The 25,439-nt window shown below is 44.8% G+C and overlaps 1 protein-coding gene across 1 annotated transcript in view; it reads left to right on the top strand.

Annotated features, from left to right (window-relative positions):
- DYRK1A (dual specificity tyrosine phosphorylation regulated kinase 1A) overlaps window positions 1–25,439 on the top strand; it is a 71,114-nt gene that overhangs the window by 29,427 nt on the left and 16,248 nt on the right. The window contains exon 3 of the mRNA XM_082278542.1: window positions 22,189–22,394. Within this exon, the coding sequence (XP_082134668.1) occupies window positions 22,189–22,394 (206 nt within the window). The remainder of the gene's footprint in view (window positions 1–22,188; window positions 22,395–25,439) is intronic.

The raw sequence follows: 25,439 nt of genomic DNA, 5'->3' as shown, positions 1-25,439 counted from the left end.
CCTGAATGATTGGTCAGTGCACCGAGAATGCCTGAGGTGTATAATGAACATAACACTGCAAGTACAGAGTCCTTCTTGCAGCCTTTAAAGCCAGTGTTCAGTGTGGGAGCAAAAAGGAAAGGTTCACTTGGGCAAGGCAGCAATGGGGTGATGAGACTGAGTTTGGAGCTGCCCATGGAGTCTGGGAACTGTGCCCTGTCCCAGGGACTGACTGGCTCAGGTGGCTGCTGCTGGGAGTGGCCCTGTCTTGTGCATCCCCTTTTGTGTCCTGTTTCCACTGTTTAGGAAGCAGATGTTCCTGGATTGATCCTGCTGGCCTGGGCTGGGTGGGTTTGGAGTGAAGCTTGGAGTGAGGATGGGTGTTGGAGGGAATCCCAGCCCTGTGCTCCAGGGAAAAGCCATAGGTTCAGATCCAGAGGGAGTTTCTTCCCATGGACTTGGCACGGGCAGCACCAGTTCGGAAGCATTTGCAGCTTTCCAGGAATCCCACCTGAAATCTGGTGCTCCTGAAGGACCTCCCAGGGTGCAAATCTGCACCCAGCAGTACTTTGTGGGTATTTCATGGAATTCCTGAGGTTGGAAAAGCCCTCCCAGCCCATGGAGGCCCAGCTGTGCCCCATGCCCACCTTGTCCCCAGCCCAGAGCACTGAGTGCCACCTCCAGCCCTTCCTGGGACACCTCCAGGGATGGGCACTCCAAACCTCCCTGGGCAGCTCTTTCCAAGGCCTGAGCTCCCTTTCTGGGGACACAACACCCTAAATTCATCATCACTAGATGAGCTTGACAGTGCCTTAACTTAAACTGGTGCCACTTCAGTTCTGAGCATATTCTGGGTTGCATCCATAAACAGGGCAGCAAATGTCTGTAGGAGGCATCCTGCATCATGGAGCCAGGCAGAAATGACCTCTCCCCCCATCCTTGGAAGTTCTGTTCCTTTGGGGTTAGGTTTTACAATACACAGAGACACCATAGGATGTCTCTCAACAGCCAGGCCTGAATAGTTCTTGGTAAGAATCCCATTTATAATACTTTATCAGGCAGGTGGAGGCAAGAACTGGGCAAATATTGTTCCTAAATCTTGATGAAACTGGACATTCTGACTTCTTAAGATTTGTATTTCTCTTTTTCTAGTCAGGCTGCTGCTTCCTGTTCTATTCAATTCATCCCTTCATGTGTGGCTTTTAATGTTTCTATCAAATGCTCTTGCAGGCAGTGGTGCTCAGATGTTGTGTTTGCTTGATGCCTGACTGGGATCAAACTGGTGGATTCCCAACTTTACAGAGCAACACAGGATATGCTCAGCTTGATGACAGAGTTTTTTCCAGGTTATACATTGAGGAGTAGGTTCCTGTCACCAGGTTTTACCAGAGTTTCCATGCCTCAATATGCAGTCAGCTATCCATGGATAGCTTGGATATTTCCATAAGGCAGCTTCAGGACACATTTGTCAGCCCTCTGATGTCACTGGGAGCAGCTCAGACGTCATCTGAGTGGGTCTGGTTAAACCCTGCTGGATTTAGGAACACAATTAAGCTTGGAAAATGTAAAACTGAGAATGTTTCACTCTCAGATTTCCATTGTGATGCCACAGTCTCAGAAACACACTTGTTGCTAAGATGTTAAAGACAGGGATTAGATTAGAGAGCAAGAAACATAATTTGTTTTTAGGAGTGACACATCAGATTTAAGGTTCTGACCTTCCAGTTGTCCTGGGAAGAGCAGGAAATACCCAGCCCAGCATGGATCCATCAACCCAAGGGAAGAGCCTGGTTCCTGAGGCTCAGCACTCCCTGACACTCCCACCTAACCCCTGGTGACATTTGGCTGACTTAAATCCCAAAATATCTCTGGGGATCTAGATTTGAGTGTATTGCACACAGAGCCAGCTGTTGAACATCTTTGCTGGAAAGGTGGAACAGGTGGCAACAGTTCTGTTCCAGACAGGGAAGAGAGAGAGATTTGTTCTTGATTTCCTCCTTCCCTGTGGGAATCTGTTGGTGCTGGCATTTTCCTAACAAAGTGGTTATTACAGATCCCTTAAAAACCTGGGCATACAAGCAGAGCATTGAGTTTTTACTGGTTAATTCTGGATCTTCTAAGTGGTTTCTTTTTCTGCATATTCTTAACTTCTCTTTCATTTCATTGAATCCACTTTGTGAACAGAGAATCCAACCTCAAGTTTGCTAAACCAATCCAACACTTTGCCTTTTCTTTACTAAAATCACAGAAAATTTCAAATTTGTGCATCTTGCCTATTTGAGCTCAGTATTTTGGGGTGAACTTGGTACTTGTTTGTGCTCCCTCAGATGTGATGGAGAGGGATCAGCAGATGTGCTGTGCCAGGAAATAAACAGAAGGATGATGTTTGTAAAGGTGGGGGAGGTTGGTTTCATTTTTACCTGGCTTTGTGAGGCCTTTAAATAGAGAAAAATATTATAATACTGTGATTAAAATCCACAGTTCCTCAGGACTGTCTCACCACTCCAGAAAAATAAACTGTTTCTGGCAATACATGGAGATCCAGACATGGTTTTTTAGCTTAGCTGTGATAGGACTGACATCTTCATGCTCCTCCAAGGTCCTGAAGATGCCTGAATGGAATGAACTGGTTCTCCAAGTTTTTGTATATAGGTAAAACTATCTCTGATTTCACCTGCCATTTTAATGTGAGTTCTGACTTGCTGTTCTTGCCTCTCAGTGGATCAGATCCTTCTCCACAAATTGGGTTGAATATGAAACTGTTTTTATCTTCATGTAGGTATGGAATAATGGCTTACATATATTATATTAGCTTATAAAATAGAAAATAAATTAAACCCCCCCCGGATATATTTACCTTATATATTTAGATTTAGATTTAGATTATATTATTTATATAAATATTTATATTATGTTTAACTTATAAGTTTTGTACCATCCAGAGGCATTGTGCTAGTTTGGAATAAAAGTGAGAATTAGCCCTTTGAAATATTTCACTTACTAAAGTTTAGCAAAATATCTGAAAAGGAGCAGATGTCCATCGTAATTCCATTTACAGCTTTACTTTAGGTGTGTTCCAGATGTTCATGGGAGGCTCTGTGTCAGGTCCTTAAAGACTGTAAAAAAAGCAGTAATCTGGTAATTGATTTATTCTTGCTTCTTAAGTTAGACCTTTCTAAAACTTCCAGATTTAAAATCAAGTAATCATTTCACAGTGCTGAGTGATTCCAGGACACTTCCCTGAGTCCAGTGATATATCCACGGTGTGGAGTTGAAGTGTATTTCTGGTGCTTAAGCTCAGAAGGGGATATAAATAAGGCAGTGTTTCTTTTTAGGTTTAAATGTTCACATCTCTGAGTTTTCTCCAAAATTCAATTTTACAAAATTGGCTTGTTGAGATCATGGAATCCCAGAATGGTTTTGTTGGAAGGACCTTAAAGCCCATCCAGTGCCACCCCTGCCATGGGCAGGGACACCTTCCACTGTGCCAGGCTGCTCCAAGCCCCAATGTCCAGCCTGGCCTTGGGCACTGCCAGGGATCCAGGGGCAGCCCCAGCTGCTCTGTAGAAGCTGAGATGTTGAAGAAAAACTCTGATCCCAGCATTACCATGATGACGATAAATAAATGAAAAAAACCACCAAGTTGGTCTTGTGTGCTTTAATTTAGACCAGTTCGTGAAGATCTTGTGTTTTGTCATTGGTGATCCTCAAAATCAGCTGATAATTCCTCACCTTTCATGCCCCTGGGCAGTTGCTTGATAAGAGCAACTCTTTTAAACCTTGCAAAGAAACGGGGTCACAGCCCAAAATCTTGGTGTGAGCAGCGCAGTTATTGGCCGATGGTTTTGAGGTGTTTTCCTTTCTTTACATCCCAGGATTTTCCAAAATCCAGTTCACAACTGAGGCTCTCCTGGTTTGCCATTTTCACTAATTGGAAGGAAGCTGTGTCAAGTAAGAGCCTTGATTTGTAAACTGTGCCAGCAGAGAGCTGCAGGAGCAGATGTGGTCAGAGGAGATTTCAGAACATAAATTCCCAGACAAAAAGAGCTGTTTCCCTGTTAGTACACGGAGCATTCCCAGCCTCGGGAGCCGATCACATGGAGCAGCACACATCTGTGCTAGTTCCCTGTCCTGGCTGCCTGCTGGGAAGGATTCCTGAACATGCTGACTGCCACACATTCCCAGGAGTTGCTGGGAAGAGCGCTGCACACAGGGATGCTGTGGATCCCGCGGATCACGGCCCTGTTTGGGATCTTCCTCAGCCCAGCTGGATCCAGGGCTACACAGCTGCTGCTTCCATGCTTCCTCAGCTATTCATTCCACTGTTGTCCTTAAATCCTTTTCCCTTTCTCTTTGGACTTAGGATGTCTCAGGAGAAAATTGCTTTTTTTCCCATTGTCAAAGCAAAAAACCCCAGGGTTGTTCTATCTTTTGTTATATATACATAATATATAAATATATATATAGAAATATAACTTCTTTATTCCTGACCTGCAGCTGCAGGAATATTCCTTTGCTTCCTTCTCACTTACAAAGCCTGAGAGAATTTTGTGTTGCTTTCCTATAGATTTCCATCGAAAGTTCAGCTTTTCTTCCATCTTCTGAGAAATTTTATCTGTAAAGTTGTTCTTGTCCTCTGGCTTGGGCTGACTTCATGGACTTCAGGAGTCTTCATGACTTCTCTTGTGAAGAAAAGAGATTTTCCTCAGGAAAAAAAGAGGCTGTTTCACACCCAAATCAATGGGTCAGCTTTCAAGTTAGGATTCTGCACCTTCAGCTTAAATTCTGTGTTCAGCTTTGTTTCCCTACAAAGATTCTGGTAGCAAAAGGCCCCAGGCAATGACTGTTTGGATCCTGAGAAAGGCAAAAAGTAGTTGTTGTGTTTTTTGTTTGGTTGGTGTTTTCTTTTATGTCTGGAGGCATGTGGAGCTCCAGGGGAAGGCAAGAAGCGCAACTTCATTTTTTCTTGGGAGAAATCCAGGCTCTATAGGCTGCCATCCAAATGCAAAAATTCTGACACTTCCCTGCTCAGAAAAAGTGCCACCAAAACGGAGCCAGCTGAATACTCCACTTCTTCAATAGAAGGCAGTTTCCTTAAATAGAACTTGGGAGCTAACTTCGTCTGGAGCAGGGATTTGGGTTCAAAACACTTCCAGATCCGTAGTGACGTCTTTGCACTTGAAGTCTTTCACTCTGGCTACAGGTATTTGAGTAAACACTCAGTAGGTATTCAGACACCTGAGGAATCATTTGTGTCCTGTAATTCCATGAATTACAGCATTTATAACCTGAATGAAAAATCTGCTTCACTGTTTTTTTTCTGGGAAGGGGTTGGTAAAGAGGAGAGGGGAATTCTTGCTTTCATAGAATCCCAGAATGATTTGGGTTGAAAGGGACCTTAAAGCTCATCCCATTCCCACCCCCTGCCATGGGCAGGGACACCTTCCACTGTCCCAGCTTGTTCCAAGCCCCATCCAAGCTGGCCTTGGGCACTTGCAGGGATGGGACATCCACAGCCTTCCTGAGCAACCTGTGCCAGGGCCTTCCCATCCTCCCAGGGAACAACTCATTCCCTACAAATACACTTTGCACAGATACACTTGCTCAGTATTTACAGATTGGTTACAGTATTCTGTTGTTTGTGTGATGCTGTCTCCTGTGGATCCCAGTTTATTAGCAGTATCTTTTTGCTATCAAAAATCCACATTATCCTCAATAACAGATTAGCAGTAGCTTCGTCTTCTCAAGAAGCTGCAGTAACCCATTAGGAAGATGGTTAATCTCCCTCCTGGATAAGCCTTTTGATCAATTTAGAGAAAAGTGAGTTGGTGTCTTCTGAGCAAGTCTGGGTAGCAGCTACTTAAACAAAGCGATTTGGGCTCCTTTCAACATCAGCTCCTAATGAATCGTCGGAATTTCATCAAAGACCAGGTAATTAGACAGGTACTGCACCTTTGCATTAATGGCACCTCTGACAGAGGCCTGGCTTCCCCATTCAGAGATAGGAACTGATCCGTTTTGGAGAACAAGAAATGCCTCAGGAAGTTTTTGGAAGCATCTGGACAAGGTGCTCCATGCAGAAGCATCGCTGCGCTCAGGTTTGGAGAGTCAGGGAGTCTCTTTCCTTCCAGTCATTCTGGGGTCCTCAGCACAGTTACAAGGGAAGGGACAGGCACAGGAAATTCCAGGTGTGACTCTGTGCCTAACATGGTCCTCGGGAATGAGATCCTATGAGTAGGAACACAGAATTACCGTGGTGTCTGAGCTTTCTGTGGAACAGGAGGCTCTGCTCCCAGGGAACAAGAGAAGGAGGCCTCAAGCTGTGCCAGGGGAGGGTCAGGTTGGAAACCTGAGGAATTTCAGGAGTGGAGGAATTTCTCCACTGAAGGGGTTGTTAGACATTGGTATTCAGGATCATCCAGTCCCACCTCACCCCAGCAGCACCAGCATCACCCCAAAGCCTGTCCCCAAGGGCCACATCCAGACTCCTCCTGAGCACTCCCAGAGACAGTGACTCCAGCACTCCCTGGGCACCTCATTCAAATGCCTGACCAGTCTTGCATGGAAAGTTTTTCCTAATATCCAGTCAGAACCTCCCCTGGCAAAATCATTTAATCCTTGATGTTTTGAAACACTGGAGTGTTGGCTAAAGGTGGCCAATGCTGTGACCCTCTGAAGAGTCTGCCATGTTTTCCTCTCACAAATGATGGCAATTTTTCCACGTCTGTCCACTCCCTTTTGTTTGCAGAGATGTGGGAAGTCTCCCCTTACCCTCCTGTGGGGCAGAAAAAGAAAGGAAGTCCTCTCTGGCACCTTCAGTTCGGACACGGTCGGGCTCTCTGGAACTGCTAAGAAATCGTAGCAATTCCGCAGATTTCTGAAGAAGTCTTGAGGAGCTGTGTGAGATTGAGTGACATTTGGAAGCAGCTCTGTGCTCACTTGGCCAGCAGTGCCAGAGAACAACACCGTGGTGCTTTCAACCCAGATGCTTTGGCAGAGCACAGCCTCGAGTGTCGCCACTGCTTGGCAGAACAACTGGTGCTGCAAAGCAGGAGCAGGTGGTTTGGGCTTTTTCTGCTCCTTCTGCACCAAGGCCCTGCTTTTTGCAGGGGTTTTGGAGCACAAGAAACACTATTGCTCTTCTTTTCTGGTAAGGCTTTTAAACTCTGAGATGGACTTGGTAAAAAGTTGGGCTCCATGGCAGTCATGAGAATGATGAGTTATGTGGCCCTTGTCTTTTCAAACATCTTAAAGGTGGCAGATTCTGTGCTTGTTTTATACTTTCTCCTCCAAATTCATGGAGTCATGGAATGGTTTGGGTTGGGAGGAACCTTAAAGTTCATCCAGTGCCACCCCTGCCATGGGCAGGGACACCTCCCACTGTCCCAGGCTGCTCCAAGCCCCAATGTCCAACCTGGCCTTGGACACTTCTAGGGATGGAGCAGCCATAACCTCTGTGGGCAGCCTAATTCAGCATTGTAGTAACAGAAAGTCCCATTACCTTGAGCACTGTTTGATAACTGCCCTCACTGATGTCCTGCTGGGGGTAACATTTCTTTGGGGTAACGTTTCTTTGGGGTAACGTTTCTTTGGGGTAACGTTTCTTTGCACCCCTTCTCGAGCATCTCCTCCCACCACAGCCTGACACAGCCCTCACTCCAGTGGGTTTTCACTCATGGCAGGAGGGCACTTCCAACTTCTTCCCTCTTCTTTCAGCATCTGCCTGCCAGGGAAGAGTCAGGCTGTTCAAAGACTCATCCTCACGGGTGTGTTTGCCAGAGTCCTCCTGACTGTGCCATACATGAAGCCGGGTGTTCTGTTCCCTGAGAACACTTCTAAAACCCCAGTGCTGAAGCTTTGAAGCTCACTGATACCTAAACGTCTAAATAAAGAGTTTGTGTGCTATTATTTCACTTTTCTTGACTTGCAGCCACTTCACCCTTGGTGACATGACTTTGTAGGAGGTCGTGGTTCCTGTGCATTGCAGGACAGTCGTGTCATGTTCACAATGTCCTTAGGAACTGGGAATATTCCCTGACCAGACCAGGGCACAGTTTTGTTTCAATTAAAAGCCTTCAGGGGTTTGAATGTCATTAACATTTCTGCTATGAACTGGACTTGGGGTGATCTTTCCTCAGAACACAGTTGTTTGCTGAACCTTGAAGAACTCCTTGTGTGTTTGGTGTTCGGATCCTGTCAATAATTTTCCATCATCACTTTTCCTTAGAAACATCTCTTACCTCAGGTGAAATGCTCCCTCTGCACCTCTCTGCACCAAACCCAACACCAAACCATGGCAAATTATCCGGTCAGGTTTTCCTTGGTGTAGTTTATAGATCCTTCAGGAAATGCTGCAATGATTCCTTCCCTCCCTACCCCATTTCTGCACCCCTTGGAAGTCACCTGCTTTTTTTGGTGGCCTGGATACATCTCTTCCCTCATGGATGCTGCAAGTGCAGGTGACAGGCAGCTCTCAGCAGCTTGTTCTGGGAATTGGCTTTCCAGAAAAACCAGGGACTGATGGAAGGAGAGGCTCAAATGTTACAGCTGGAACACGATGTCTTTGGTTTATGCATCTTCCATGGTGTCTCTGCGGGCAACAGCTGGCACTTCTTGGAAAGGGGGACCCCAGTCGTGGCAAATGGGAGATTTTGTAAGCTGGGAATCAGATTTATGAATGGAGATCAGCTGAAGGAGGGCAGGGCTGGATGGGAGATTGGGCAGGAATTGTTCCCTGGCAGGGTGGGCAGGCCCTGGCACAGGGTGCCCAGAGCAGCTGGGGCTGCCCCTGGATCCCTGGCAGTGCCCAAGGCCAGGCTGGACATTGGGGCTTGGAGCAGCCTGGGGCAGTGGAAGGTGTCCCTGCCATGGCAGGGGTGGGACTGGATAATTTTTGAGGTTCCTTCCAACCCAAACCATTCTAGGATTCTGTAAGATGCAGACAAAATTTAAAGTTTTTTAATTTGCACAACTCTGATACTTGGGTAGTGTTGCTCTCATCATTATTATTACTGTGAAAAAACCCCATTTTTTATAGTTAGCTTTAATAGTTCTTAGTTTATGCTAGAAACAGTAAAAGCTTAGAAGGAAAAATGCGAGTTAAACTTCAAAGATGATTTTCTTAAATCACAGTATTCTCCTAAAGGAATAACGATACTTTTTGTTTGTTTTGGGGATGGTATTTTTGTTGTTTTGTTTTAAATTTTTCTGGGTTGAAATTTGTTACTTGAGAGAAATTAATAAAGTTGACAGTGAGCTCCACTTTGGGGTCGTATCGTTTGGATTAGTGAAGTCTGGCATGCCTGGGTTTTGGTGGTTTCCAGCTGGAAGTACGGATTCAACCACACTTAAGTTTTTTTTCTCCTTAAAAGCTGCAACTTCAAGGTGAGACAAATCAAAAGAAGTAATTGCTTCAACTTTAAAGTGTGTGTACTAAATACAGGAATTATTACAAAGGCAGGAGGAAATTGGGCTTTCAAATGAGTGCTTTGGAATTGTGAGGTTTGACTGGACTTGTCAACCCCCTTGCCTGGGTTTATTTCTGATTTTTTTGGGCTTTTCTGTGATGAGCACTAGGCTGGATATGGAAATAATTGAAACTTTTTACTGAGGAATGATTTATTGTTTAGTGACTTAAGAAGTCTGAGTGGAGTTTGTCAGGACTGGCTTCAGATTCCTGCTGTAAAATGCAGGTGTCAGAATACCAGTTATCAAATCACTGAGAATGCAGCAGAAAAATGGTTTAGGTACAGTTCATGACCTGTGAGGATTTTATGGAATAGTTCTGGTGCTTCCAGGCTACTTTGGAGTGAGGAAAGAACCTGGAATGTTATTATTTTATGATCTGTGATATGGATTAATAAGGACAGCATGCCTAAGAGTTTTAAAGTATTCTGGTTTTTAGAAACTCCATCAGAATCGGTGTTATTAATACAAAGTGTTCTGGTTTTTAGGAACTTTGTCAGAATTTGTGTTACTAATACAGAGTATCAAAGCAGTGCAATGTCTCCAAATGCAACAGAACCCTCAGTTTGTTGCCACAATTTATGTGCTGTAAACTTCCCTTGGAGTGACATGAACTGGTTCAAAATCATACATGAAATCAGCCACTGAGGGAATTCCCTGGAATCATCACACCAGCAGCTTCCCCATAATCGAGGGGTCATTTATAATGGTTGATATTTCTTTTGTAGTTCACTTTTTCACTTAAAAAGCTTCTGTGTGTGTTGGTCCTTAAAGGTGTGTGATAGGTTAATAGCAATCCCGAATCCAATCCCAAAAATCCCAAACTGTACAGGCAGTTTGGAATTAGTAAAGGAAAAAAGACTTTTAATATCAATAGGGCTGTGCAAATCCTGCAAGTGGAAGGAGGGGACAGCCCAAATTCTGAAAATACACACTTGCCCACATGCCAAGTTATTTTATTTTTGCAGTTGGTTTTATTTTAAAATTGTCATCACTGGGTTAGATGAAATCCACCTTTATTTATGGTAGACACCAGAGCTGGATGGATGTCACCCAGTGAAATAGTTCAAAAATACATGGGATTATTTAACTGAGTTAAAAAGATTTTGCATCAATTCCGAGCCCTGTCTGTATTCAAACTGCAAAAGTACTTTGAGATCCTCCCCCTCTCTCCTGAAAGCTGTTCTCTTTGGTCAGGTATTGAATAATTTATATCATGTGAGACTCTTGCACATGATGTATTCATCCCTTGTTTAGCTCTTACATTCATGGTTTGGCATGCTGGCTGTACATTGATATGGGAGATGCTTCCCATTTTTTTCTCTACCAACTGTTTAAATATATCTTGTGCCTCAGTAACTACAAATGGGAAATAGAATAATTCAAGTAATTTCCCTTGATGGGTTTTATGCGTAGGAAAAGATTTCTTTTAATTTTTTTTTAACATATATCTTGTTTGCACAATAGATTAAAGGAGAACTTGAAAAATTATGCCGATATTTATGCTAACTTTATGTTCAGCTGGAAATGCCTGACACATCAGGCCAGGTATTGATTCGGGATAAAATATTGGGTGTTTTTCACCTCTCGTGTGGTTTGACGTGCTGCCATGTAGCAGGTAATTTATTCCATCTTTAATTAGTTTTGCGCTGCAAACTGCAAATTGTGAGTAATGTTCTTTGGAGGTGGGGGAAGGAGGAGGCGCTGCACCAGCACGAGGAACTCTCGGTTAAGTGCTGATAAAAGTATTTCCCTGAAAGGACAGCGGAACAGACCAGGAGAAGGATTAGTGCTGCAAAGTCCTGGCCCAGCCTGGATTGCTTGGAAAATCTTGTAAGCCCCTGGTCAGGTAACGCTGCTGCTGCTGCACTGCTGCAGGGTCTGTGAGACGAGCACGAAATAAATGCAAGATTTGAGTTCAAAAAGCTGACACGAGATACAGAATAGGTGGCACCGATTTTTTGGGGTGTGTAATGCACACGCACTGAGGTAGTCGCTTGTGTTTTGGGGCATGTAAGGAGATACTGCAGTAGTTTCACTACTGGTAAAACGTCCAAAATGAAGTTGTTGAATGAGGGAGCCGGTAAAACTTTTAAGCTCTGTTGGAACTGACATTTTGGAAAAAAGCAGATTCTCTGCTTCAGGGCTGAAAAGTTTGGCTGTCCTAACCACCCCCTAGAAAACAGGGATCTTGTCCCCTCTTTACCCGTGGCCCAGGCGAGCGGCCGAGCGCAGGTGCTGTCCCAGAGCGGCGTGGCCGCCCCGGCGGGTCCCGGCGGGTCCCGGCGCTCCGTGCCCCGTGTCCTGGCCGGTGGCAGCGCCGGGCACCTTCCCGGAGCCCCGGAGAACAGGAAGCACCCCCCACCCCCTCCGCAGGTGAGTGACTCGCAGCGGCGCTGGCACATCGCTGCCGGGCTCGGCAAAGTGCAGTAAAACATGCCCGGCATCGCTGCGGCCGCCACGGCGTAGAGGGGACAGTGCCGCTCCAGGGACAGCCGGGGGCTTCCAGAGTAAGTCTGTCACTCTTTGCATTTCCAGGCGCCGGTTTTCCACATCCGCATCCGTGCGCGTGGGAAGGGGATCTCCCCAGCAGCCCTGCAAGCGGTGGTGGTCAGTGATGGATTCACACCGTCACAGGCACAGAGACACCAATATGCTGTCAGATAATCTTGGTTTTTTTTTTTTTTTTTTCTTTAAAATCGGTCAAAAGAAAAAAAAAATCTGCTTATTTTCTCGTAGGATGCTTCAGCTGCGCTCATGTTCAGTCGTTAGCGGCGGTGGAATGAGCTGAAATTTCATTTGCTTAAAATCTGTCGGGGGGTGGGGGGGGGGGGTGTGAATTATAATAATAATAACAATAAAGAATGTTGTGTCTTTAGGGTTAAACCCAAACCAGTGAAACATAAATTCAGATCCTTGGAAAAAGGGAAGGAAAAAGGGAAGGACAGGAGTAGCCTGACACAGTAATTTTAGGAGGTGACCTGCCTAAGGCAGCGACCGGGAACTTTAGAGCTTTTTAAAGCCCCGGGAAGAATTCCAGCCGGGCGAGCTCCCACCCGGCAGCACTGGGGGATCTTTAGCATCCCAGCCCTGGAGAAGGCGTCCCGGAGCCGGGCAGGCGAAATCCTAACGCGGGCGCGTTTATCTGTAATCCCGTGTATCATGGCTGCGCCGCCCTGCCCTTGCTGTGGGGGTGAAATGTAGAACATGAGCCTGATCCTCGGGAGATGGAGCTAATTTCGCCCTAAACTGGAAAGTGTTAACAGCGCCCGGCGAATGTGACAAAGCTCAATCGCGCTCCTTGTTTATGGAGCCCGCGCCCATTGGCCGCCGCGCGCCAGCTCTGCCCTGGCAACTGCGCGCCGGCATTTGCATAGCGCGCCGCCATTGGCCGCCGCCGCGGCGCTGCGGGCCAATGGCGCGGCGCGGCCCGGGGTGGGCTATGCTAATGAGGCGCTGTTGCTGGGGCGCGCTGCGGCAGCCGGGGATGCGCTGAGGGGAGCGCCGGCATCGGCTTCCCCCTCACACACGGCGCGCGGGCCTGGGCGGTGCGGGGCACCCTCGGCGCCTCACACCGGGCTGCTCCGAGCCCCTGAGCGCGCCCAGCCATGGGGCACCCGCAACTAACCTTGGTGCTAGTTTTTTTACTATTTTATCTTTTTTTTTTTTTTTTAAATGCCTTAAAGTAGCCAGATTCCCGCAGAAAGCGCGGCTGTGGAACGCTGGTACACTCACCTCTCATATCAGCCCCTTCTCGCTGTCCGAGATCAGGATCTGAATCTGATAATTCTTTAGCATAATTTCTGGAACACACACTCACCTTTCAAAAATGGTGTATTCACATCCCAATCCCCGCCCGCCCTCCCCCCGACAAAAAAAAAGCCACCAAAACCCAAGCCCCTCCTCAGCTGTAAGTTGAGTCCTGGTTTTTTTCTGTCCTAAATATAATTCCTGCCTAAGAATATTGGGGAATCTAAGCTTAAAATATATTCTGTTGCTTAAATCTGCATCTGTATCTGTCCCTTCCCCTCCCCCCCCCCCCTTTCCCTGCTTTCCCAACGAGCTTTTTCTCCTGTTCAGTCATGGATCACTTTACCTTCCTCAGTCCTGTTCCCCACTGCTTCCCTCTGTCTTCCTTAGTGTCCAGTTCCTGGGTTTTCTTTCCATAACTGCTCACATTCTCTCCTTCCAACTCAGTAAAATTGACTGTAAGGTTATTAAATTATTTAATTGAGTAAATCCAGCTACATTCCATGCTATTTTTTCCCTTTTTTTGCCCTTCCCTTTACCATAAGTATCAATGTGTATCTATGGTTTGATACTACACGGCATTTACTAGTAATGGTGGAAATTCCTGTCACCAGCAGATTTTTGATTAAATCTGATTTTTACTTTGGTGGAATTTTAATTTTCTGGCTGTTTTCTAAACCATTCAGGAAACTTCAGGTTCAGCAGAGGGAAATGTAATTTCTCTTGAATAAAGCCAACCTTTTCATAGAGAAACTTAGTGATTTCTAGAACCAAAAACTTAGATTTAATATAAATTGTGTGTACTTGGAGTTTGCTTGAAGCCTCCTGAAGAGTAAGTTTAGAGGTTCTTTTGTAGCATGTTTAAGGGATAAAATAATGTCAATTTAAACTTCGTGTCACTAAACTTCTGCTGTATTAGGAGATTACCATGGATTATAAAGGTTTTTCTCCTTATTTAATGAATTTGACAGAAGTTTCTGTTTTCTGATTGTATTTGTGATTTTCACTTGTAATTGAGGGACAGGTGTGGGTCTTTGAGCAAGATTAAATATGCAGACGTAGTTGGAGTTAAGTAATCATTGGAAAACCTATTAGGGAATAATATTCACACTTCAGTCTTTGTTTCTGCTTTAAAGCTGTAATGTTTGTTTGGTCAAAGGTTGGACTTGATGATCTTTGAGGTATTTTCCAACATTATTGTTTCTGTATTTCTTTGAACTTTCACCATGATCATAAAAGAGTTTGTCCATTTTTCCTCTCCTTTATATTTTCTCTTTTTAAGTGTCAGACTTTTCATTCAATTAGAAAAATTGTAAACCTTAGAATAACTGCATAAAATCTTTAAATGCACATAAGTTTGTAGGGGGAGAGGAAAAAAAGAAGCCTCAGATCCTCAGCTGTGACACATTTTCACCAGCATCGGTGACCTCTGGAAAAGGAGGATTTGGACCATTTTTATTTGTCAGTTTTAAAGTAAATGTTAGGCCTCTTCTTGAAATACAGGTTATTAAATATTCAATAATAAAGTATTGACTGTTGAGATATTGTTTCACCCACTCATTTGTCATAAAATACATAAATACACGTTGGGGTGAATCACCAGCCAAAGTACTTGAGTTTGACCAGTAAAACTTGGGAAGAATTTTAACCATGTATTAGGAGAGGGGAAAACCCTCAGTAATAACTCTGTTGGAGTGTGTACAGATGCACAGTTGAGAATGTTTCCTCTCTAAATCCTGGGATATCCTCTCTTGGAGGATCACATGGGGGCAGTGTGTCAAAAAGGAGCTTTTTTTACCTCACCTGTAAAGCTGTGGAGCTCTGTAAAACAGATTTACCTGCTAGGATGAGTTCCTTGTCTTTGCAAAGTCCTGAAGATACAAAAATTTAAATCATGGAGCCCTTTGGTGTTTATCCCATGCCTTGCTGTTTTTCTGCAGAACAGGAGAAAATGCAGAACGCTGCAGAAGGAAATGATTGTTTGTGAATTCCAAGGATGCAAAAACAATGACCACTCTATAGAATATATATGCAGCCAGGAATAATTTTATTTGGAGCACAGTCTGAAGAGCGTCAAGGGATATTATGTTAAACACAATGAAAATAAAAAGATCTATTGTATGGCCACCTATTCAGGGAGCGCTGCTTCCATTCTGCCCCCTAAAACAAACAGGGCATTCATGGAGCTAAACAGAATCATAACTTATTCACATGGAGGCACTAAATTAAAGCTGGGGAAAGATTCTGGGCTTTCCTAATTTCTGGGCACAGTACTTTTCATTTTAGTAGTTTTTCAGTCCATTCAGTCCTTTGTAGGCCTGTCCGTAGGTTCAGTTCTCCCTGTTTTCTTGTGGAATTCCAGGTGTTTTTTAGCTGTGCTTCTCCAGGGCAGAAATGGAAGAGCAGAGGTCTCACAGAGCTTAATTTTGACTTTGAAAGTTAAGAGTGCTTGTGTTTCCTGTAGATTTTAGCTGAGAATTTTGGCAATCTTGGGCTTCATGTATTAAAAAAAAGTGGTTTCACTTTCACAACATTTTCTCAGTTCTAAGATTCTCTGGAGTGTACTCAAAGTCATATTTGTAAGTTAATGAAACACAGATTTATATAGTGTTGCCAGTGGATTGAATGAGTTTTAGAAACTTCTTTCTCTTGTAGTGGGAGAATTACAACGTAGTAGCGGCATTCAGTCCTTCTGGTACCAGATTTTTGAAGTGGCTTTTTTTGGGAAGATATTTCCCCCAATCTTTCCCTGTCACAGGTCTGAGCCCCAGTTTTTCTCCAGGAGAGGGGAACTGGTGTCCTCTGATTGCACAAAAGCCACAGACCACAAGTCCTGCCCAGAGTCCACCTCCTGCTGCAGGTCATCCAGGGAAGAAACCAGCCAAGACAGGCCCAGCAGTTCATGAACCTGCTCTTGGCCTAGTTTTTCTCCAGTCTGGGAAAAGATGGCACCCATGGAGTTTGATGTCACCTCCTGAGCACTGTGTCCTCCCTGCAGCTCCATCCAGTGGGGAACAGCAGGAGCTGGGAGCAGGAAGAATCCATGGGAGTGTTGACCCATGAATGGGATTGGACAGGGGGGTTGTTTCTTAGTTTAGGGCTTCATTCTGCTCTGAGGGAAAGCAGTGTTTGACATTTCTGTACAGGGAAGTTGGCTGAATAGTTATTGTAGGATAACTTCTGAAGCAGCCATTCTTAATAATTCCCCCACAATAATAAAGTTCCTCCAGAGGAGGAACTCGTGTGGGATATTTATAACAGGATTGTTCTCCGGTAGCTGCCGCAGGTAATTTCCCTTTGTTCCCTGAGTTCTCTCAGCTTTTCCCTGGGTTCTCTCAGCTTTTCCCATTCCAGACCAAGCTGAGTGAGGTCCCTGTACCCCCACGTTCTCATGCAGTCACTTCAAACCCCGTGCATGGGGACAATGGGCAGAGCAGGGTTGCAGAAGTTCACTCAGAGTTCAGGTTGGCATTTGCTGATTGCCTGAAAGATGATTGTTCTAAACTCTCCAGTCCCCTGTGGTTGACATCCGTGATGCTCAGGCAGAACTCTGGTAGGTCTGACTCGTCTTCAGTGTGGGTTTATTTGAACAGAGAGTTGTCAGGTACAAGTGCTTGTTGCTAATTGCTCACTGTCTGTTTTGGGATGTGCTAATACAGCACAGAGGTGGTTGGATGCTAGAGCAGTGCAGGGATCAGTCTCCCTTTTCCAGACACTCTTCAATAGCTGAGGCATCACTGCTCATGGATGCCCAGAGCTTTTCCAAGCAGAAATTTTGAAAAATAAAGTACACCAGAACTTCGCAGAACAATTAACTTTGCAAAAAAAGGAGAAGGATCTCACATGAAGGAAGAGAGCTGTACAGTTCCTCAGCTAACACAGGATGTTCTTAGAAGGGACACTGGGCTGCTTTCACATTCACTAATTTAAATACAGAATAAAGCAACAAGAAGTGCTTGCCTTCGCCTGTGGTAGCTTACCAGGGGTTGGAAATAAAAAGATTTGAAGTCTGAACCAGTCCTGTGCAGTAAGACCCGTACTTGGTCTGTGGTGTGGGCCCACAAGCTCTTGAACTCTGAGTGTGGAAAGGAGAACAGCCTTTGTGGGGAGCAAGACACTTCTCGCTTTTATTCTCGGGTCGTGTTTTCTGGCAGCTTCTCACTCAGCTGCCAGCATAGCCCTGAGAGGGAATAGGGGGAATATCTGCACATGGCTGAGCAACCCAAACACAGGAAGGGAGGGTGGGACAGGAGGGAGATGAGGGGAAAGAAGCTTAAAACATTTTGTGTCAAGCAAGAATCTTTAGAGGGAAAGTGTTGAAGAAAAGGAAGAAAAGGTCTAGCAAGGCAAAGAGAATGGAAAGTGAATTGTGCAGAGGAGGTTTCACACTTCAGCCTGAGATCATGGAGTGGTTTGGGTTGGAAGGGACCATAAAGATCATCTAATTCCAACCCCTTGCCGTGGGCAGGAACACCTTCCACTACCCCAAGTTGCTCCAAGCCCTGTCCAACCTGTCTTTGAACATTCCAAAATTGGGGAATTGCTGCATTTAAACTTTTAGAAGTATGGAATAAATGCTGATGGGACTTCGACTGCTCTTACCTGCTTCATCTTGCACGAGAATCAGCAGGCAGGGAAGTGTTTTTAAGGCTGTTGCAAAGGTTCTGTTATCAGCAAGATAACTCTTTATCTCCCAGTGTCATGGAACCAAGATCTGTTGCTGCACTTGGGAGATGCTTTTGTGAGTCCTGAAGGCAAACTTGCATCACTCACAGGGTTCAAACTGTCACAGTGGTTCTTTTTGGGGGCTAATTTTTAATTGTGAGGTGAGAAGTAGGAAGATGTATTAAGGAAATGTCACCTTTTTTAATGCTCTAATGATTTTTTGTCTGACTGTGCCTCCTTTATTATCTTTCACTATGAATGCACCTCAGTAGAACACTTGGGTAGAAGTGTGACAGAGGGACAAAGAGAATCACAAAGATACTTTGAAAAGCAAAGTAGATCTTTAATGAGCTGGATGGCAGGAATGCAAAGAAACCTTGGAATTACTGGTGGGATTTGCAGGTGCAGTCTTACCCAACAGAGGAGATGCTCTAACAACTCCTGATTCGGGGAGAAATCTCACTTTGTGCTGACTTTGTGGCACAGAAATACGGAAACACTGAGGCTGGAAGAGACCTTTGGAGGTTGCCCAGTCCTGTGGCCAGTTGGGCTTTGGCCACAATCCACACATTTTTTCTGGATTGGTGATCCACTGTTGGGGTCACTCAGTCACCTGCAGCTCTTCCCCATCAGTCAGTGAATGTTTGTGCCTCGCTGTAGCGGAAAGGAGAGGGCCACGGATGTGTTTCACCACCTGACCTTAAGGTACTTTATCTGGGAGGAGGTTTAATGTCTAAATGAGTTATGTGGACTGATGTCAAAATGGGAATAATAGGAGCTCAAATGGATGAGGGAGGGAATTGAATCTTGAAAAAATACATTGAGTTCTTAAAGATTGATGCAAAAGTTTACACCAACTTTTCCAATATTACACCAATTGTCTTTCATTTATAGACTCCTCGGTAACCAGCATCTCAAATATTACTTCTGCTTGGAGTTAATAATTTCTTTGTTGCTTGGAAAAAATCATAAAATCCCAGAATGGTTTGGGTTGGAAGGGACCTTAAAATCATCCAGTTCCACTCCCTGCCACGGGCAGGCACACCTTCCACTGTCCCAGAGTGCTCAAGCCCCATCCAGCCTGGGCTTGGACACTTGGGGTGGGGAGGCCCCAAAACATCCATGAAAAAAAAAATCCATTTAAAACACAGCTATTTTGAATGAGAAAAGCATTTTCCATCCTCACCAAAGAAATAAATTTATTCTTCTTCCACTGTGTTGAGATGATGCTTTAAAGAAATAAACCTTCTCCTTTATGATGAGGGAATCCATTTCTGCAGTGTGTCTATTTTCAGGTAGTTCTGAGCTGTGAGACTCTTTTGAGTGCAAATACACAGCAAGGTGGGTATTTTTATGCCTTCCCCGAACTAACATTAGGTAAGGCCTATTTGTAAGATAATTCTACCCCACTTCCAATCCATAATCTCTTCCCTTAATGGGCTTCATGCTTAGAGATCTTGGCATATGTTTTGGGGTTTTTTACTTTATTTTCTTCCCAAGGTGCTTTATGAGGTGTGAGCACTTGAACTTGTAGTGGTTAAAAAGGAAAATCGATGATTGACTACACCTTGTTCATAGATATTTATGTCCTGTGGAAGTTCTGGATGTGTTGTGGTAACAAGTGCCGGTGGATTTTAGTCCTGCTCTGGTGGTCAGCAGATCTCTGATGTTTTTGGATGTCTGGAGCTCTCCAAATGAGCCAAAAAGCAATCTCTGAGCCACCAGAGGCTTTGTGAGCCTCAGTTAATGGGTGTGCACAAATGTCCCTATTTCTGGAGCGACTCCTCGACCTAAAACTAAAGGAGGTCAAGATTTCTATTCTAACCAGTCCTTCTTTCCCCCTTGCTTTCTTCCTAACGTGTCACTGGGTGTTTCTAGGAGTGTTCTCTTGGGATTAGATGTCCTGGGGTTGGATTGCAGGTGCCAGGAGCAAAGTCTGGGATGTGGCAAGGGCAGGGATTTCATCAGGGCCCAGAGCTGAGCGTGACTTGTTTGTGTTGGTGGCCAGGACTGCTTCCAGCACGAGGCTGTGAACTCCAGTGCCTTCCTTGCAGGGACAGGGACAAGTTGGAAAGATGGAATTACTTGGCTGCTGATCCTTGTGGTTACAGATCCTGAACTTCTGACCCAGGTGGTTGTTGCTCGTGGGTGACGTCGGTCCCATTTAGGAGATGACTAAAGTGCTTTTCCATTTGGGATGGGAACATGGGGATGAGTTAGCCAATTCCCATCCATCTCCTTGTCATTCTTCACGTCATCGGGCTGGTCAGGCTCTAATCTTGTCCTTTTTTCTGAGATTTGCTGTGCAACCATTTGTGTTCCTGGTTTAAGAAGGTTCTTGTTGGACACAGTTTGGATTCGTGGCATCACATTTGTTGTGGGACTCCCCTCCAAGCCAACAGGGACCTCTTTGTTAGTCACAAACAACAAATTCCAAAAAATGTTTAACTAAAAGAATAAAATTCATGGATTTGGATGCAGGTGGGCTTGGGAGGAAAAGGTCTACAAATATGGAAAGTTTGAAGCTGAACCAAAACATCAAATTACAACTCTTGTTTTGTGGGATAATTATACTTCTAACACTCTTTTACTTTACTTTTTGACTTCATCTTAAATGTGTGTAGTGCATTATTCAGTTTATGCTCAGATTTGTTGTGATTTTTGGAGTGTCAGAAGATCCTATGAAGTCAAACTGTAAATGAGAACCCCACAGTGCCAGGATTTTTGGCTTTATATATTTGAGCTTTCTGCTTTTTTAGGAACTTGTGGAAGGGCAGAATTTTTTAAAAATAAAATCTGTTTTTATTAAGTTCTGTAATTGTCCAGGTATCTGTCTATTGGAAACCTGTGGCCTGAGGCAAAAAAGTACAAGATAGAAACCTTTGAAAGTAACTGGCTCTACACTTTAGAATTAGTGGTATTTTTGACTCTCTGATTTAAATATTGTTTTGACTTTTACTTCAGTCACCGTGATGTTGCTAAGTGAGATTATGATTTTTTTTCAGGGTAAGCAGAACCTCAGAAATTAAAAGAGCAGAAAGTAGAGATACTGGATGATGTCTTACATATGTTCAGCCATTCTTACAGGAGTGTTCAGTGAATCTTGAAAAGGAAATGTTCACTAACTTCACCAAGTTGCAGAGTTGGGAGATTAACTCTGATTCTCAGTTTTTAATGGACATTTTGTAGAAGAGTTAAAAGTAATTTTCTGTGCAATGTTAACTTAAAATGGTTAATATTTTAATATAACCAATGTAAAATGGTGTTTGATTTCATCCATGCAGTTCTTCTCTTGCCCTGATAGATGTTGAGTCAATGGTGCAATATCAATGTCAATATTTTAATTTTCTTTTAACATAGTTATTTTTAAGAAAGCCAAATCTTGGCTGTACTAATCTACTGTTTTCTAGTGCTTGTATTTTCTTGCAAGGTTTGGACTGTAAAGGAAATGGGGATTTCCCTTTGCTGGTCAGGTGCCTGGCTGTTTAACACCTTCCTTCTAAATTTAATCTTTAGTGATAATTTTGCGTTCATGTTGCAGCTGCTCTTTGTTTGCTGCACTTTTTAGGGAGGCATAAACACAGAGAACAGGGAATCAGGGATTCACAGAATCACCAGGGTTGGAAGAGCCCTTTGGGATCATCCAGTCCCACCATCACCCCTAAACCTTATCCCCAAACGAAGATGAGCTGCTGAGGCTGGACACAGGATTTTCCTTTCTTTTGGTACAATCAGTCAAGAAAGTTGCTGGGAGCAACCCAGAAAGGCAGAACCTGTGTGTTTTTCTGGCTTTTGTGGAATCCATGCATGGAATTAGTGTGTTTGGAATAAACCCTGTCAAATTCTGACTGAGTTATGACACCCAGGTGGGGATGTGAGAAATGGGACGCTCAGGATTAGAATCATGGAATGGTCTGGGTTGGAAGGGACTTTTCAGTATTGAGTTCTGACTGTCAGGGACACCTTCCACCAGACCAGGTTGCTCCAGCCTGGCCTTGGACACCTCCAGGGGTGAGGCAGCCCCAGCTGCTCTGGGCACCCTGTGCCAGGGCCTCCCCACCCTCCCAGGGAACAATTCCTGCCCAAGATCCCATCCAGCCCTGTCCTCCCTCAGCTTAAGGCCATTCCCCCATGTCCTTGGGAGAAGTCCCTGTCCAGCCTTCCTGTCCAGCCCTGTAGATAACCTTTCCCTGAGGATGGTATCTGGGATCACTCCCTATGGAATCTCCCGTGTGTGACAAGCACTCGGTGCTGATGAGCTCTGGGATCCTGACCACAGGGCAGTATTTTCAACCCATCACCTGCTTAACCCTCACCTTGTCTTTGCAGGAGGAGAGACTTCAGCATGCAAACCTTCATCTGTTCGGCTTGCACCATCGTTTTCATTCCATGCTGCTGGCCTTCAGATGGCTGGACAGATGTCCCATTCGCATCAGCAGTACAGTGACCGGCGGCAGCAGAACATCAGTGACCAGCAGGTCTCGGCCTTATCCTACGCTGACCAGCTCGAGCAGCCACTCCCATTAACAAACCAGGTATGGGGGGAAAGCTCCTTTTACATCTGGGAATTCTTGAAATGTCGAACTGTGCAATCATTTGGGTTGGAAGGGACCTGTAAAGATTGAGTTCCATCCCCTGCCATGGGCAGGGACACCTTCCACTGTGCCAGGCTGCTCCAAGCCCCAATGTCCAGCCTGGCCTTGGGCACTGCCAGGGATCCAGGGGCAGCCCCAGCTGCTCTGGGCACCCTGTGCCAGGGCCTGCCCACCCTCAGGGAAAAATTCCCTCCTAATATCTCATCTAACTCTGCTCTCTGTCAGTTTAAGGTAGTTTTCCCCATATCCTGTCACTCTAAACCCTTTGTGAAAAGTCCATCTCCATCCATATGTTATACAACCATAAATTACAGGATCAGGGCATTTATTCTTGTAGGTTTGGGGTTTTTTAAACTAATTAACTCCTGACTCTGTAAGGAAGGAGTTAATATACAACTACATACTCAGAAACACATATTTTATATATATTATACACTCTAACTTCAAAAGTAAGTTTTTGTAGTTGTTTCTAAACTTCTGGAACTTATTTATTATGCTTATTCTGCTTGTAACATTTTTTGAAATTGGGGGAGAAAAAGATTGGCCAAGTGGACAGCTGTAAAAAGCTCTTTAATAACTATTTCTTTAAACTTTTGTGCTGTTTGTTACTATCTGATTGCTTTTTTATTCTAATGGACAGTTTTTTACTGCCGAGTCACTGGTTGGTGTAAATGGAATATAGTTTGCACAGAAGATAATTTACTTGAGTAGGTAGAACTGCTGAAAGAGCTCCCTAATTCAGAGTGCCGGGAGCCACAAGAGCTGCTGTTGCTCTGGATAACTGGGAATTCTCTTGGTTTTTAAAAATTCCGCAGTCCAGTTGTGGAAACAAAAGGGCAGATTGGTTCCAACAAAGCCCCTAAGTCAGAACTTGAAAATTTGGTTTAGATTGATGAGGAATGAGGAATGTTTCACTAAAGAGGATGGAGGTGAAGTGTTTTGCTGCTCAAGATGTTTTAGGTAGAAAACTCTTCAGTACTATCAAGAGATGCTCTGGTGCTGTAGGGAGACACTTTTGCAGGAAGAGGAAAGGATTAGAGAGAATGAGAATGGTCAAACCAAGTGCTGGGATGTTGGATGCCAGGATTTGGAGATCTCCAGTGACAGGGGCAAAGTGAATAGAGCTGGCCAAGGATGGGTTTCCTTTCCTGAGAGCCAATCCAATTGGAAGAGGAAATCTGCTCCTATATAACAATACTTAGCTTGAGGATCTTCAAAGGCATTTTATGCGAGTTTTTTTTGGGTTAAAGGTCTCCCAGAACTTCTACAATGAGGTTGGTCAGTCAAGAAAAGCTGCACCTTAAACCTTTTAAGGCACTTTAGAAACAAACTCAAGGAATTTTAGATTGTATGGACATTATCCATGTGAGGAAATGATCAGCTGGCCACCTTCATCATGGCAATCGAGCAGTCTTTGCAGCACCAGCACAATCCTACTGAATCAATGTTCTTGGCTTTGATGGTGGCCAGCTTTCTGAAGTCTTCTGAGTACTTGCCTCCTGTGCCTCTTTCCTCCCTCGAGTTCTTGTGCTTCTCCCATCACCCAGTCCCACCAAGAGTTCTCCTCACCAGGTTCCTCCTTGGAGTGGAAGTTCTCTGCGAGCCTCTGTTGGGACTCAGTGGCTTTTTGTCTTTGCACTGCAATTCCGATTTTATCTGCACAGCCAGATCCAGCTGAGATCTTCATGCTGGTGGCTCAGATCATCTGCTCTAGACCTGGTCTCTGTGCTAAACAAATTTGCTGATCTTTCTCTTGGAGTTGCCCTTCTACGGCTCTGGTTCATCTTGTTCAGCTCTTGTTCATCTTGATTAAAAAATAACTTTTTTTTTTTCTTACAAAAGTCTTGCCCCACAGACCAGTCTTTAATAATGGCAAACTCTCTTTGGTCACAAAAGGTAATTTCTGCCTTTGTAAGTTCATATCACAGAATTCCAGGATCATTTAGGTTGGAAAAGATCTCCAAGACGAGTCCCAGCTGTGCCCGATGCCCACCACATCCAGCCCTTCCTGGGACACCTCCAGGGATGGGCACTCCAAAGCTCCCTGGGCAGCTCTTTCCAAGGCCTGAGCTCCCTTTCCATGGGGAAATTCCTGCTGCTGTCCACCCTGAGCCTGCCCTGGCCCAGCCTGAGGCCGTTCCCTCTCCTCCTGTCCCTGTTCCCTGGCAGCAGAGCCCGACCCCCCCGGCTGCCCCCTCCTGTCAGGGACTTGTGCAGAGCCACAAGGTCCCCCCTGAGCCTCCTTTGCTCCAGTGGTTATCTTCCAGAAGATCCTGTTTTTAACGTGCAGCAAAAAGAATTGGCTGTTGGAGATGGTTTCATAGTTTGATCTTAACATAGCCATAAAAACAGGAGGAGGGAAAAGGTGACTTCAGGCAGATTCAGGAAGTTTTTAAATTTTTTTAAGTGGATCCTTTCAATGCAGTGGCTCACATGCAGTCAAACAGACAAGGATTGGGTCTAGGAGCTTCAGTTTCCTGGAATTGCCTGATATCAGCAGCCTGGACCATTGGGATTGCTTGGGTGCTACAGCCTTCCACAGCCTAAAAGTAACTGTCTGGGTGCCCTAAAACTGACCTGCTTGGGTACCCTAAAAATAACCTGCTTGGGTGCCCTAAAAGTAACCTATTTGGGTGCCCTAAAAGTAACCTAATTGGGTGCCCTAAAATAACCTGTTTGGTTGCCCTAAAATAACCTGTTTGGGTACCCTAAAAGTAACCCATTTAGGTACCGTAAAAGCAGCTTCTTTGGGTGCCCTAAAATACCCCATTTGGGTGCCCTAAAATACCCCATTTGGGTGCTCTAAAATACCCCATTTGGGTGCCCTAAAATACCCCATTTGGGTGCTCTAAAATACCCCATTTGGGTGCCCTAAAATACCCCATTTGGGTGCCCTAGAAGCGACCTGTTTGGGTGTGAGTACCCAGCAGCTGATTGACAGCGAGTTGCAGCCCCTTTGCTCCCGTTCCCTGGTGGATTGAGCAG

This window comes from Coloeus monedula (assembly GCF_965178545.1).
Source record: "Coloeus monedula genome assembly, chromosome: 3".
NCBI classification, from domain to species: domain Eukaryota; kingdom Metazoa; phylum Chordata; class Aves; order Passeriformes; family Corvidae; genus Coloeus; species Coloeus monedula.
This window is presented reverse-complemented; position numbering and strand designations above follow the sequence as displayed.